Below are 13645 nucleotides of genomic sequence, written 5' to 3' on the forward strand. Positions count from 1 at the left end.
TTTCTTACTTCTACTTCTTTTTCTCAAAACTTTTGTTCACATTAACTTGTCACATGCTAATGTTAGGTTATAAATGAAAAATAAATACATTTTCCTGATAATTTCCATTGTTTTGTTTATTCCAATTCTTTCTAAAATGGTAGAATAAGTTTATATTTGGGAAGTATTTGATTTTTCAGCCTCAATGGATTTTAAACTATCAAGAACTTTTTCAAACTGTTTATTGTTGTTAATTTATTTGCAGAAAATTTAAGTTGTGAATTCAGTTTATATGAACAACAAAAAAAACCACTGTTTAATTGAAGCATGTGTTTTATTAACTAAATGGGCAATTAAACTTGAAGAGCTGAACACAATAAAATTACTACAGCTAAATCTCAAGCTGGGAAAAAATCTTCTCCTTATTTTCCACTGTGCAAATGTGGGAAACCTCACTTCCATCGGCCTCCAACCTTCCCCTTCCCATGGTTTTTCTTACTGCAATAAGACAAGAGAAGCAGTAAATCAGATCACAACACTGCAAAAACCAAAATCTTACCAAGTATTTTTGGTCTAGTGTCTAGTGCAAAAATCTTAGTACACTTGAAATAAGACAAAACTAACTTACAAATAACTTTTCATCAAGATATAGGAGCTTGTTTTAGTCAATAATTCCTGAATATTGATGAAAAATGACTAGTTCTTCACCAGATTATGTGTTTCTCTTAAAACAAGTCATTTTTGATGCTACAAGTGCTGAAAAGTCACTTGTAAGGATTTGTGTTTTTTCTAGCAAAGTGAGTCTAACACAACACACTCCATCAGTTGTCAGTGAGGGTTTTAAAAATAAACGTACTTCTGTTATTTTTCTGCTACATTAGTGATTTTGCTTCCTATCTGCAAAGACTCTGTAACTAAATGTTGTGCATGAATCAAATATGGCTGACTCACAATTTCTGAGCATGTTGGATTCTGTTCAGAAGGACGTTGATCTGAAAAACAAAGGGGAGTCAAGTGTCACAAGTTAGCTCATCTTTCGGAAACAAACTTTATATTTTCTCACAGCAAAAACAGAAACACTTAGAAAGTATTTTTGGTCTAGTTTCTAGTGAAAATACACTTACAAAACACAAGAAAAAGATCTAGTTGTGAGCCGAATAATCATAATATTAAGGAATTATTCACTTAAAACAAACTTCTATATCCACCAAAAATGTACTTTTAATTTAATTTTGTCTCATGTCAAGTCCTAAGATATTTCCACTATAAACTAAACCAAAAATAATTGGTAAGATATATTTGTTTTTGCAGTGCTTAGTTGAAGATTTACTTCATATTTCTGCTTCTTCATCTTCTCAGTGAGGTCAAACTTCTCTGATTCCAGCTGATAGATCCATTCCCACATCTCCTTGGCTCTCTCTCTGAAGCACATGGAGTTGAGCCGACAATTATCTGATTGCCTTTTTAAATTATTTCCAGAATTTTCCAGACTCACTTTGTGCAAACAGTAAAAACGAAATGCTGAAAATGAACCACCTGAGGCCGTCCTCCTCCAGGCTCTCAATACTCAGCGGCTTCCGTCTCTCTGCCAGAGTCTTTTTCTTGATCTCTCTTGCCGTTTGTCTCTTGCCTCTTCTTTGTTCTTCCTGCAGGAAAAACAAGCTTAACTTACAGAACCGGGTCTGGGATGATTAGTCAAGCTAATGTTAAGTTTCTGTAATGGTTGAGAGCTCATGAACTATGCCTAAAAAGTAAGTCTTATTTAAATTGTCACTTACGTTTTTGATCAGAACAGTGTTCATTAGGTTTTACACCTTCTACAGCTTGCTAAAGTTACTTCTACGCAAATATAATGAAGGCATTTGAATATATTTGAAAAAAAAAAACACGCAAAAAACTCTTGTCAGAAAGTGAAACTCATGATATAGATTCATTTCATACTCTTAAGTCACAAAAGGTCATTGCTAAAAAAGTTCAGAGTGCTATATCCAAACATTCTTGGAAACTTTTCCTTCCACTAAATTTTCCTGTTTTGTGTTAATTAGCTGATAAAGATGTGACACCAAGAGTTTCCAATATTTTACTTTTCCACAATATTTTGGTTTTCTGAGAAACTGAATTTTGGGCTTTTGTCATCTGAAAGCCATAATCTTGAAAATTACAACAAATTGTGACAATAAATTTTGAATGTTGCTGTAATTATTAGAGCTGTAGTTGTTATTTCACTAAAAACAAAAAGAATCCCATCAACCTTTGCAAGGAATCCTCCAAAATGAGCGCCCATGTTGGAGAGCACTTTCTTCTTCTTGGCCTCATCGTCCGCTCTCTTCTTCGCCTCCTCATCCTCTTTCCTCTGTCGTTCTTCCTGAAAAAGTTAATCTGAGACATTGAGCTCTGCAGAGCAGATTTTTAAAATGATACCTGTAATTTTAGAATAATTACTGCAATCCGTGTCTGTCTGTCTCGCTCTTTTTCAGCTCTCACACGCTGCTGCTCAGCTCTCTCTGCTCTCCTTCTCTCCTACATTAAAACGTTAAAACACAGAATGATGCAGTCAGAGCAGGACGGAACAGGATTAGAGCCACTGGGGGAAAAATAAAATAAAATAAAAAATCTGGATGTTTTTTCAGAATTCTAATTCTGTATCAATCTGTGTCAAAATCCAAATATATAACCAAATATCCTTAAGTATTTGCCCGTTTCTCTGTTATCATATGAAAATAATTACACAAAGGTTTTCTTCCTTTTTATAGGATTTGTAAACCTGCAATTTATTCACACTGAAAGACCGTCTCAAATTTTTTAGTTAGATTTGAGTTTTAAGACTAAATTTGCCTCATGGTGCACAAACAATGTAAACAATTCTGATTCTGAGAACATTTTCAAAATTCTGACAAAAAAGTCTGAATTTTTAGATTAAAGGCAGAATTCTGAGAAAAGTTTGAGTTCTGACATTAAAAGTCAGAATTTTAAGGAAAAAATTCAAAATTTAAAAAAGTCAGAATTTTGAGGAAAAGTGAGAATTTTAAGACAAAAGTCAGAATTATGAGATTAAAGTTTGAGTTCTGAATAAAAAAAAGTTATATTTTTGTGTTTTCAGTGGCCCTAATGTTCTTCCATACAACAGTCATGCAGAATCTTTGTTTGGGGGGAAAAACCAGAGGAACTTTACAATTCTGTCTTTGAGTCCAACCAGCTCCTCTTCCTCCTTCTTCCTCTGCTCAAAGTGAACATCAATCAGAGTTTGCAGCTCCAGCAGATCCTTCTCCATCCTCTTCCTGTGGATATCCTGACAGCAGGAACACAAAGGGTCACTTATGAGTGATTTGGATGCTTTTCTTATAACTTACAGCTGAAGGAACGTACGTCAAAGTCAACCCTCTCTCCTTCTGGGATTTTTGGCGCTGCGAGTTGTGTGACCAATGGCCTGAGCAAATATTACAACATATTAACACGTGTTTGCATTAAATATTCATGTTTTAGTTATTTGTATGTAAACATGGACAGTATTTAACTTACTTGTATCGGGGGCGTTCTTCTTTGACATGGTCACCAGAACAGCAGCAGAAATAATGAGTTGGGTTTGTTTTGATAAAACTCACCATTAAGTAAAAAAAGGAGTAAATTTCAACCAAAAAATTCAGAAATTTTGAGATTTAACTCAGAAAAAAACATGGAAATTTCCAGGCTCAAAAAGTCAAACATTTTCACCCTTTTGAAACAGACAATTTTCAAAAGTGAAAATATTTCAACTTATGGTGCTCAGAAACTTCCTGGGTTTTTTTTCTAGAAAATTTCTGAGTTTAATCATAAACTTTTAGTTTTTTCTTGCAAATTTTCAACTTTAGGAGGTTCTTGTTTTTTGGGGGGGGTTTTAAAAGAAAATTTCTCAGATTACAATTTCTGAGTTTTTTGGCAGTAATTTACTTTTTTGTTTTCTAACATGCAATCATAATTAGGGCCACACTAAGAAAACATAAAAATAAAAATTTAACGATCGTCATATTGTGAGACCAAAGTCATAGTATTATGAAAAAAAGTAATGACTTTTGAATAAAGTCAAAATGTTATGAGAATATAGTTGTAATAATACTATTACATCTTATTGTTGGTGCCTTTCTCAACACTCAAGATCACCTTACATAATTTAACAGACAAAAAATGACAAAAAAGTAATAACATTTGAAAATATAGTAGTCATAACATTACAAAAATGAAGTTGTACAAGAATAAAGTCTAAATAATCTGAGAATAAAGTTGTAATATTATGACTTTATTCTCATATTTGTTCTTATTCAAATATTTTCCTTTCTTAGCGTGGCCCTAGTACTGTAGAGTTTCCTGTATTATAAAGTTTAATAAATTTGTTCTTATTCAAATATTTTCCTTTCTTAGCATGGCCCTAGTACTGTAGAGTTTCCTGTATTATAAAGTTTAATAATAACCCTCTGATTGTTCACAGCACCAGGCTCACCTCCCTCTCCCTGCTCCTCTTCATCATCTGCAGAAAAACACAGCAGCAGTCAGACAGAGCTGAGAGAAAAGATGTACATTTATTTAAAAAATGAGTGAATATTCTTACCCTCCTGATGGCCTCTAGAGGCAAATAAGAGATAATATCAGACAGGCCTTTAAAAACAGACTGTAGTGATATAAATACTGAATGCTGGATTTGATTGGCTCACCCATGTTCTTCTGGAAAAGACATGGTGACTCTGGAGAGAAAAGCAGAAATATGAAATTCAGCAGAAAGGCTTCATTCAGAAGCTGAGAGCTCTTTCAGTAACAGACTGCTGCATCCGGAGCCCACAAAGGAGCGTTAACACAGATCCTTCCTCCCAAAATTCTTCACTGTTTGCAGTTTTTCCAGATTCTAGTAAATATCCTGCTCACTGCAAAAACACAAAATATTACTAAGTGTATTTATAGTTACTTGTGCAAATAGCTCAGTACATTTAAAATAAGACTAAATTAACTTGTAAGTAACTTTTTAGCAAGAAATAGGAGTTTGTTTTGAGTCAATAATTTATTAATATGGATGAAAAAGTTTTAGTTTCACTGGCAGATTATATAATTAATAAAGCGCTATATAAGGCTGATATTTTATTTCATTTCATAGACTAGCTCTGTCAGGAGGAATTTAAACTTTATCTACAAGGAAAGTTAAAAGTGCATTTAAATGCTGTTCTTCTTCAAAAACCCTTTTTTTAAAATGCTGTGAATTAATTTTCTCTAAGGAATTTTAAAAATTGCCTCTTTTTTGTGGGAACTTGGATGAACAAATGACAAAAGTATTTCCTTTGTGCTTTATATCTGTCCCATGGCTTTATTTAGTGTCATTAATTGAGATTTATTTGTGGGAGGAGAAATTATAATATTGACAACATTAATATTCCTGTGCCGTTGGTCTAATAAAACTTTTGGATTAGGTGTGAATATTTTCCTGGTTTAGTTTGGAAAGTTTTTTTTTTTTTTTTAAAGAAAAGTAAACTAAATATAAAGAAAAAATATGTGTAAACTTTTTAATTTTGAGAAATTTAAAACATTATTGTTAAATTCTTTCTTATTATTTTGGCAATTAGCAAACAGAAGTAACTTAGGTAATCCTACCAGACATGAAAATAGGAAGTTTAGTCTGACTAAATGTAAAAACATATAAATAAAAAGGCCGTCTGTATTTAACTAGATGTAAACAGTCGAGGCTGGAGGGACGAGAGGACAGAAAAGTGTTGTTACCCTGCAGGGAAAGACTCGGACACCAGCTGTCCTTTTAATTTGATTTGGAAGAAAGAATCTGGGATGGAGACATTAAGCATTTTGGCTGGTTGCTATTTATACCTAAATACTCTGATGTCACCCCATCTATTCTCTGCCTCAATTAGCTGAAACTTTAACAAACTGCAGCTTAGACTATAAACCGTTACCTCATCAGAGCTGATCAAACTAAAAGAAATGAACTAATCAAAACAGACATTTGTCCCCTGAGACCGTCTGTCTTAATAAATCAACAGACTTTCAGTTCCTTTCGTTGTCAGATTTTAAAGTTAATTTCTCAGATTGTGGATCTGAACAGCGGCGGGTCGAGAGCCAGTGGAGGATTTGGAGAGGAATTCATGACATCGTTACTAAACTGTCTGAAGGAGGACAGACAGACGGACGGACGGATGGACAGGGAGTCCAAGGGCACCAAAAATAAACCTGCAAGTCTGACGATCGTCATGCTTAATTCAGATCCATCAACACTCACTTTAGTAATAAAGAAGTGACAGCTAACCCTTTCACAATAAGAAATTAATCAGTTAATAAAATGTTTCCATTCTGATGACTGAATGTTTTGAATGACAACTTTGTTTTCAGACACGTTTATTTTTATTTCTGTTTTCTTTACTAATTTTGGTTGTGTTTTATTTTGGATATTTTCCCAAATGTTCTTTACAAAATTAAAGTTTATTAGACTTTGAGAGCGTGAATCACTGTAGGCATATTATTTGAAGATGATCTCACAACAATATTAACATTTATCACAGTAATTACTGGGACAGTTGATCATCCTGGTGACATGGAGCTTCATGCATCAAAAATATGTTTTATTTTCCTCACTCACCATTTTTTATTTTATGCACTTAAATATGAACTTGTCTTAAGTAAATAATTCCTTAATATTGATTAAAAAAAAAATCTAGTTTCACTGGCAGATTATTTCACTTACATCTAGTATGATTTTAAATCAATATTAAGGAATCATTCATTTAAAATAAGCTCATATTTTGCTGAAAGATCACTTGTAAGTTAGTTTTGTTTTATTTCAAGTGTTCTAATTTATTTTCACGACAAAATACTTGGTAAAATTTGTGTTTCAAATTTGCTGTCAATTGTTTAAGTCAATAATCCTTAACACTGTTGAAAAAAGTACTAGCTATAAATGAATAATCAAAACTTTTTCATCAATATTAGGGAATTATTGACAAGCTCAAAGTTATTGCTGAAAAGTTACTTGTTACTTAGTTTTGTCTTATTTAAAATTTACTAAAATATTTGAACTAAAAACTAGACCAAAAATGTTCAGTTTTTGCAGTGCGTTTCTAACGGTTAAAAAATGCATGATACAGATTTTAAAACTCTCTGGTTGGTTTGCTATTCTAGAACGATTTCATCTTAAAAATAAAGGGTTGTAAAATAAACCATCGTATCTGGAGAAAGTCAGGAGGTGGTCAGAGGACATACCTGGACGGAAACGGATGGCGGCGACGAGATGAGCAAATAACTGCTGAAGATGCGGCTTTATAAAGGGAAATCCTCTGGGAATGTCGTGGATAATCTAATTATTCCAACTCACTTCTGGGTCTCGCCTCCCAATAATCAGCCACATGAAAACATCCAATCGTTTGTCCTCGCAAAACTATTTGTAACTGTGAGTAAATCCAACACTTAATTTGGAAAAGGTTGGCTGGGATGTGGATCACTGGTGGCTTTTGGAGGCATGAGATGCAGGAGGGTTGATGGCTGACCTCACTGCTGTAATAACAGACAAAGACAGCTGGCTGGCGCTCGGACCGGTCCGTCTGACCGGCGCTCAGTCCCTCCAGACCGGAGCTGGAGATCCACTCAGGTCTGGAGGGACTGGAGGAGAAAATACACAAAAAAAAAAAATAAATAAATAAACCCAGCAACAACCCGAGAGCCATTTTTACCAACTGAATAAAACTACACTGCAAAAACATAACGCCAAGTATTAAGTCATTAAGTCTAGTTTCTAGTGCAAAGATCTTCCTGAATAATACAATAAATTACCAGAAACTTCTTTTCATTCATAGGATATTGTTTTAAGGCGATATTCTTTAATATAATAAAAAAAAAACAGATTTTTTCCCCCAATTATCACAAGACAAATTTCTCATAAGTTAAAACTTTTAATTTATAAATCAATATTCAACATTTATCGACTTAAACAATCTCCTATAAAAGTTACTTTCAAGTTAGTACACTGGAAACAAACTCAGATATTTGCAGTAGACTTGGAACAGACTTGGTCTGGTTTTGTGTTTTTGCAATTAGAGCCGCATTGCAACTTTACTTTTAAAACAAAACTTTAACACAATTACAGGAAGTTTGTTTAGATTTCTTAAATTGACCAACACAAATACAGTTTTGTTTTAAAATTGAATACACATCTTTCAATGGGACATTTATTTTATATATATAAATACAATTAAGTTAAGAAAAAGCAGATAGTTTGCATCCTAGAGACAAAAAATGAACTTCATATAATGAGTAATTAGTAATTAGTATATGTAATTTTTATTTTGGAAACGCTATGCACATGTTGCATTAATAAACCTGTGAAAACTGAATCAATTTTTATTTTAAAACTGGTGATTTTACAGAATTTAAACAAAGTGAAACTAAAACAATACAATCTGGGTAGAATATATCAACATTTTTTTTACTTTAAGTGCAAATGTGAATTTTTTCAGTTTTGTCAGCCTTTATATCCCAGTTAATAATTAATAAATAATTGATTAATCATGATTAATCGTTTCGGCTTTAAGCTGAAGTTCAGTGACCAGCAGAAAGAGACATAGTCGAGTATCAGCATGATGCTTCCTCTACCGTGTTTCTGCACATCCTGAATCCAAACAGAAAGAAGTTCAAAGCTTTTCGGTTTTTCTTAAGAATGTTTTAATGTTCCCTTATAATGTTGCATTAAAAAGCATTACAATAGCAAAAAAAAAAAAAAAAAAAAAAGGAGTTGGGGAAAAGGGAAAAAAAAAAAAAAAAAGGCAACAAAGAAAAAAAAACCGGAAAAAACGTCAAAAACCGAAGGAAAACCGGAAAACAACAACGCCGGCCGAAGGCAAAACCGAACCAAAAAAAAAAAAGTTGCAACGGTAAGGCAACAAATTAAAAAAAAAGGAAAAAAAATAAAAATAAAATAAAACAGCATTGAAAATGAAACAGAACTGTCAGAAACATGGATAACCCACCTGGCACTCGAGATCATTTACTGATTTTATATATGTTTATAGAAAAATCTGATTTACACAAACAGGGAGGAAGTCACAGACTTCTGAGCTTTTCAAAACAAAGGCTCCCACTTCGACATGGTAGAAAATGGCGTTTTCCCTTTCACCTTAAAACCAAAACTTCCCACTCAAACCGGAGAAAGTCCGCGGCTCTACTTCACACAACGGAAAGTCTAACGGATTATTCCCTGCAGTGGAGCGACTTCAGGATCTTCTGTCCCAGCGCCGGACGGGTTTGGATGATAAACTGGCTCTTTATTTTAAATTATAATGACCAAACATCAAGATAAATATTATAGCTTCATTTTGTTAAACTAGTTGTGCACATTTTCTTTCTCCACACACACACAAAGTTACAGCCGCGTTGATAAAAACATAATTTTCATCGTTCTACGCCATTCAAAGAAACTATTTAAACAAGAAAAACGAGAATCCTCCACCTGACGTTCCAGGTCCCACTGTGAAGAACAACTCAATGTTTCCACACGGTTTTCCCAGCATCCTTTGCGTCTACTTGTCCTTCTTGACCTCGGCTATGCTCCGCTCCTTGTTGGGCTCCTTGTAGACGGGGTCCAGCAGGTGGAGCAGATCGTGCAGGGCTGCCCTGATCTTACTGCCGAAGACATGAGCGTCCTGCAGGGGCAATCAAACATTTCCATTAGAGAGAAAAGAAAAAAAAACTAAACGGAAAATAAATCCTCTATTTGTAAAAAAACAAGCTGAAAATTTCCTTGCAAGTTAGTAAACTCAAATTAAGACAAAACTAAAACACTTGCAATAAAAACTAAACTAAAAATACTTACTAAGATTTTGTGTATTTCCAGTGCACTGACTAAATTAAATGAATGAAATACATTTAAAAATAAACTCACAGTTTGAGAACACGAGTGTTTACATGAGATGTGGAAATTAATCATGTTTTCTGCCAAAAACATGTAAGAAACTCCATAACCATCATCGGCCACCTGAAAGAGACGGACCGCATTTACACTCAGGATGATGAAAAAACAATATCAACGAGGCAGCGAGTGATAAACGTTTAATAACGACAAAATAACGCTTGATAAAACACTGTTTGTTTGTAGAATTTAAAAAAATGTAAGAAATTTCTGAGTTTCAAAAGGAAACGAAAAAATTCACAAATTTTGAGATTTAATATGCAAAAAAAAACAATAAAAAGCCACAAATTTAGAGTCTGAAACTAAAACATGTTCTAGAGAAAATTTCTGGATTTCAAAAGTAAAAAAAATTAAATCTTGAGATTATTCTCACAAATTTTCAGAAATAAAATCTGAGATTTATGAGTTTGAAAAGTAAAAAATGTCTCCCAAAAAACTAAAATTTTGAGATTAATTTCAGAAATAAGAAAAAATTTAAAAAATAAAACCTTTTTGACTTTTAAAACTCAGAAATTCACGTTTTTTCCTATATAACTTCTGAGATGAATCTCTATTTTGTATTGTATTCTGTGTCTCTAAGGCACTGAGGACCATACTGACGGGTCCAAAGCCGCCTCCACAGGAGATGTACTCTGGGTAGTTGACCAAGTCGAACAGCTCCGCCTGCTGGACGGGAGTCTGACTCGTCGACAGCCTCCACGGCACAGACAGAACCTGAAACAAACCCGTTTTCAGTCGACCTGGCCTCAGGTGCCGCCTTCTGGAGGAAATGATTCAGACTGAACACAGACCTCTTTCAAGAAGGGAGAGTCCACTCCGAGGTATTTGGAAACCACGTAGAGGCAGAACAGGTGCCGGTCGATCCCGGCGCCGGTCATCGCCATTCGGTACAACTGTTGGTGTTTTTCTGACGCGGCGCGGAACAAACGCCGGCACACGTCTGCTGGCTGATCACACGCGTTAAAACAACAGAGACTGGTTTACAAGGAAAACTACCAGCTGCAGCATGACGTCCTCACCTCTCCGCCTTCTAGCGCTCGAACGAAGGCGCTGCTCTCACTGGAGCAGGAGCGAACCGTCTCCGTCCTGCCCTCCCGGAACAGGCGGGTCATGGACGCTTCGTACGTCAAACAGAACGTCCCTCGATCCTGGACCGGGAAACAAACCACAGCCAACCTTTACTTAATCAGAACCTGTCTGACAACATGAAGTGAGCAAAAAACCATCAGGAAAGATGAACGTGAAAAACAAAATCACTGACATTTATCAGTCTGGAACAGGTCACAAAGCTCCTTCTGCAGATTTCTTTGCTCTCATTTAAATCCATCAAGTTTATTTGTAAAGCACATTTCAGCAACAAGGCAGTTCAAAGTGCTTTACATCATAAAAGCACTAAAATCAACAACTGAAACATTACATTTTACCACATTCTGTCGTTAGACATCAACATGTTGCCTAGTTCACAGCCGGGGTTTCAGTCTAGATTTAAAGGCACTCAGTGTTTCAGCCGTTTTACAGTTTTCTGGACGTCTGTTCCAGATTTGTGGTGCATAGAAGCTGAATGCTGCTTCTCCAGTTTGGTTCTGGACCAGAACCAGAAGACCTGAGAGCTCAGGAAGGTGGATACAACAGCAGCAGATCCTTAATGTATTTTGTTGCCAAGCCGTTCAGTCGTTTATAAACTAACAACAGTATTTTAAAGTTTATTCTCTGAGCTGCAGGGAGAACTGGGGCGATGTGCTCCATCTTCCTGGTTTTAGTCAGAACGCATTTAACAGCAAAACGGCTCAATAGCATCCCTAGATGTGTGTGTGTGTGTGTGTGTGTGTGTGTGTGTGTGTGTGTGTGTGTGTGGACTCACCCTGAAGTAAGCCAGCTGAAGAGCCATCTGTACAAAAGCATCAGGACTGACGCGACACTTCTTGATCTTTCCTTTGCCGAATTCTCGGAAGGAGAAAACATGGAAGTCGACGTCGTCAGCCAGAGCCTGGGCGACCGCCAGAGAGCGGGAGATCTGCTCCTGGCACTGAGGCAGGAGACGGAGACGGTTAACTAAAAACAGCTCTGTTAAACTTTAATCTGATTTTAGCTGAGATCTATAATCTACGGCAAATTTTTAATTTCACTTAATTACGAGAACCAAAGTCGTATTTTTACTCCAACATGAAAAATAATAAAAAACTAAAATGAGAAATGTTGGTCAAAGGTTTACAGGAATTACTTTAACTTATCTGCATCAAATTATTATAACACAGATAACTAATGAGCTTTTTTCTCATTAAAACAAATTTTCTCATCATTTTAAGATTTTTTATGGTAAAATTGTGCCTTTTTTCTGCTAATATTCTGAATTCTGCAATTCAAAGGGCTGATTGATATAAAATCCACTTTTAGAAAATATTTTCTTCAATTTCTTTTTCAGAAAAGAAATCTGGAAATAATTTTAAAAAAACTATTAAAATCATATCTGGTACAAAAAAAAAGAGAGATTTTATTTTTAAGCCTAATCGTTCCACCTAATAGAAATCATATCTAAATCAGTTTTTATAATTGCAATATTGCCAACATTGATAATGATATAGGTTTCTTCTTTTTCACTTTTAAATCAATTTCCCAGGTTTGTCTTAATAAAACCCTCCTGGCTCCACGTTTCACAGCATCGTCTATAACACCAGTAAGAAACGGACAGAACATCGAACCTCTGAGGGAATTTCCCAGCTGAGTTTCTGCGGTGGAGGCAGCGACGAGTCGACCTCTCCCTTGCAGTGTCCCTCTTCGTTGTAGCCGAGCTGGAAGCTGTCGGCAGCGAGAACGTACTGCAAACACACAGCGTTTACTGCGAGCCGATTGGCTGGAGTCAGACAGCATCACACGGCGAACCGTCCTCACCTCCCACACATGGGCGACCACCGGCGCGTCCGCCCACGAGTGCTCCGCGTTGATCCCACTCTTCCCATTCTTGTAGTAAACGACTGTAAAGGATTTATCGAACCACCTGGAGGAGACCGACATGAATACCTGAGGAAGTTTAACTACAACTACTGGGTTTACCTTAAGCTTTTACTTTAAGGGGTGTCCAAACTTTTTGTTACACAGATCAAAAATGTCTGAAAAAAATACAGGCCTGGGAAAAATTAAGAGGCCACTCAAAATGGTAAGTTTCTCTGATTTTACTTTGTGTAGGTTTATGTTGGAGTTAAATGAACGTTGTTCTTTTATTCTATGATTCCCTGGCAACATGTCTGAAACTCAAAGCAAAAATGTAGTATTTATCTGCAGAAAATAAGAAATTGACAAAATAAGAAAAAAGATGCAGAGCTTTCGGACCTCAAATAATGCAGAGAAAACAAGTTCATGTTCATTTAGAAACAACAACACTAATGTTTAAACTCAGAAATCAGTATTTGGTGGAAACACCAGGAGGTTTTCAATGGGGTTCAGTGCAGAGGGCTCTTAGTTTTTTCCAGAGCTGTATACAATTTCTCTACCATAAAGAAATCATAATATGACCTTCTTTATCTTCTTAACACGATAAGCAAATAATTATTCAAATGAAGTAGTTACACTTTATGTAAAATGGGAGAAGTAAATCATTATATACCCAAGGATACTGACACGACAGCATCATGAACATGAAGCTGTCTTCATAAATGTCTGACTGTCTTCATAATGTCTGACTGTATTCATAATGTCTGACTGTCTTCATAAATGTCTGACTGTCTTCATAATGTCTGACTGCTCTGA

General features: G+C 35.4%; 2 protein-coding genes across 6 annotated transcripts in view; both read right to left on the reverse strand.

The window, feature by feature from the left end:
- Positions 1–289: 289 nt before the first annotated feature.
- Positions 290–7618, reverse strand: LOC103156825 (troponin T, slow skeletal muscle-like). Of its 3 annotated transcripts, none has more exons than XM_016664667.1 (13): positions 7204–7618; positions 4665–4694; positions 4562–4575; positions 4454–4480; positions 3499–3514; positions 3346–3406; positions 3152–3268; positions 2422–2499; positions 2231–2344; positions 1516–1625; positions 1310–1400; positions 931–971; positions 290–477 (listed from the first exon to the last, which is right to left on the reverse strand). In XM_016664667.1, the coding sequence occupies exons 2-13, from the start codon at positions 4685–4687 to the stop codon at positions 432–434; spliced, it is 738 nt and encodes a 245-aa protein (XP_016520153.1). In that variant the 5' UTR covers positions 4688–4694; positions 7204–7618; the 3' UTR covers positions 290–431. The 3 variants fall into 3 exon arrangements, with proteins under 3 accessions (XP_016520153.1, XP_007579072.1, XP_016520152.1); XM_007579010.2 differs by having other exon boundaries at positions 3499–3517; XM_016664666.1 differs by lacking the exons at positions 4454–4480; positions 4562–4575; positions 4665–4694; positions 7204–7618 and having other exon boundaries at positions 3499–3601.
- A 1326-nt stretch (positions 7619–8944) lies between these two features.
- LOC103156827 (carnitine O-palmitoyltransferase 1, liver isoform-like) overlaps positions 8945–13645 on the reverse strand; it is a 19773-nt gene continuing 15072 nt past the window's right edge. For 2 of the 3 annotated variants that reach the window (XM_016664682.1, XM_016664681.1), the window contains 8 exons: positions 12791–12896; positions 12601–12717; positions 11763–11927; positions 10921–11049; positions 10693–10848; positions 10502–10615; positions 9875–9967; positions 8945–9635 (listed from right to left, as the gene is read on the reverse strand). In XM_016664682.1, the coding sequence (XP_016520168.1) occupies positions 9513–9635; positions 9875–9967; positions 10502–10615; positions 10693–10848; positions 10921–11049; positions 11763–11927; positions 12601–12717; positions 12791–12896 (1003 nt within the window). In that variant the 3' untranslated portion in view covers positions 8945–9512. The remainder of the gene's footprint in view (positions 9636–9874; positions 9968–10501; positions 10616–10692; positions 10849–10920; positions 11050–11762; positions 11928–12600; positions 12718–12790; positions 12897–13645) is intronic. The other variant, XM_007579011.2, reaches the window with a different exon arrangement.

The sequence above is a fragment of the Poecilia formosa genome, unplaced genomic scaffold (assembly GCF_000485575.1).
Source record: "Poecilia formosa unplaced genomic scaffold, Poecilia_formosa-5.1.2 Scaffold504, whole genome shotgun sequence".
Lineage (NCBI taxonomy): Eukaryota > Metazoa > Chordata > Actinopteri > Cyprinodontiformes > Poeciliidae > Poecilia > Poecilia formosa.

What these genes read in the sequence shown, in the direction of transcription:
- LOC103156825 (XM_016664666.1), bottom strand. Translation starts at nt 3,584, where the DNA reads ATGGTGAGTTTTATCAAAACAAACCCAACTCATTATTTCTGCTGCTGT. An exon ending in GAAGAACGCCCCCGATACAA is followed by an intron (nt 3,407 to 3,498) that starts GTAAGTTAAATA and finishes ATATTTGCTCAG; the next exon opens with GCCATTGGTCACACAACTCG. An exon ending in GAGAGAGGGTTGACTTTGAC is followed by an intron (nt 3,269 to 3,345) that starts GTACGTTCCTTC and finishes TCCTGCTGTCAG; the next exon opens with GATATCCACAGGAAGAGGAT.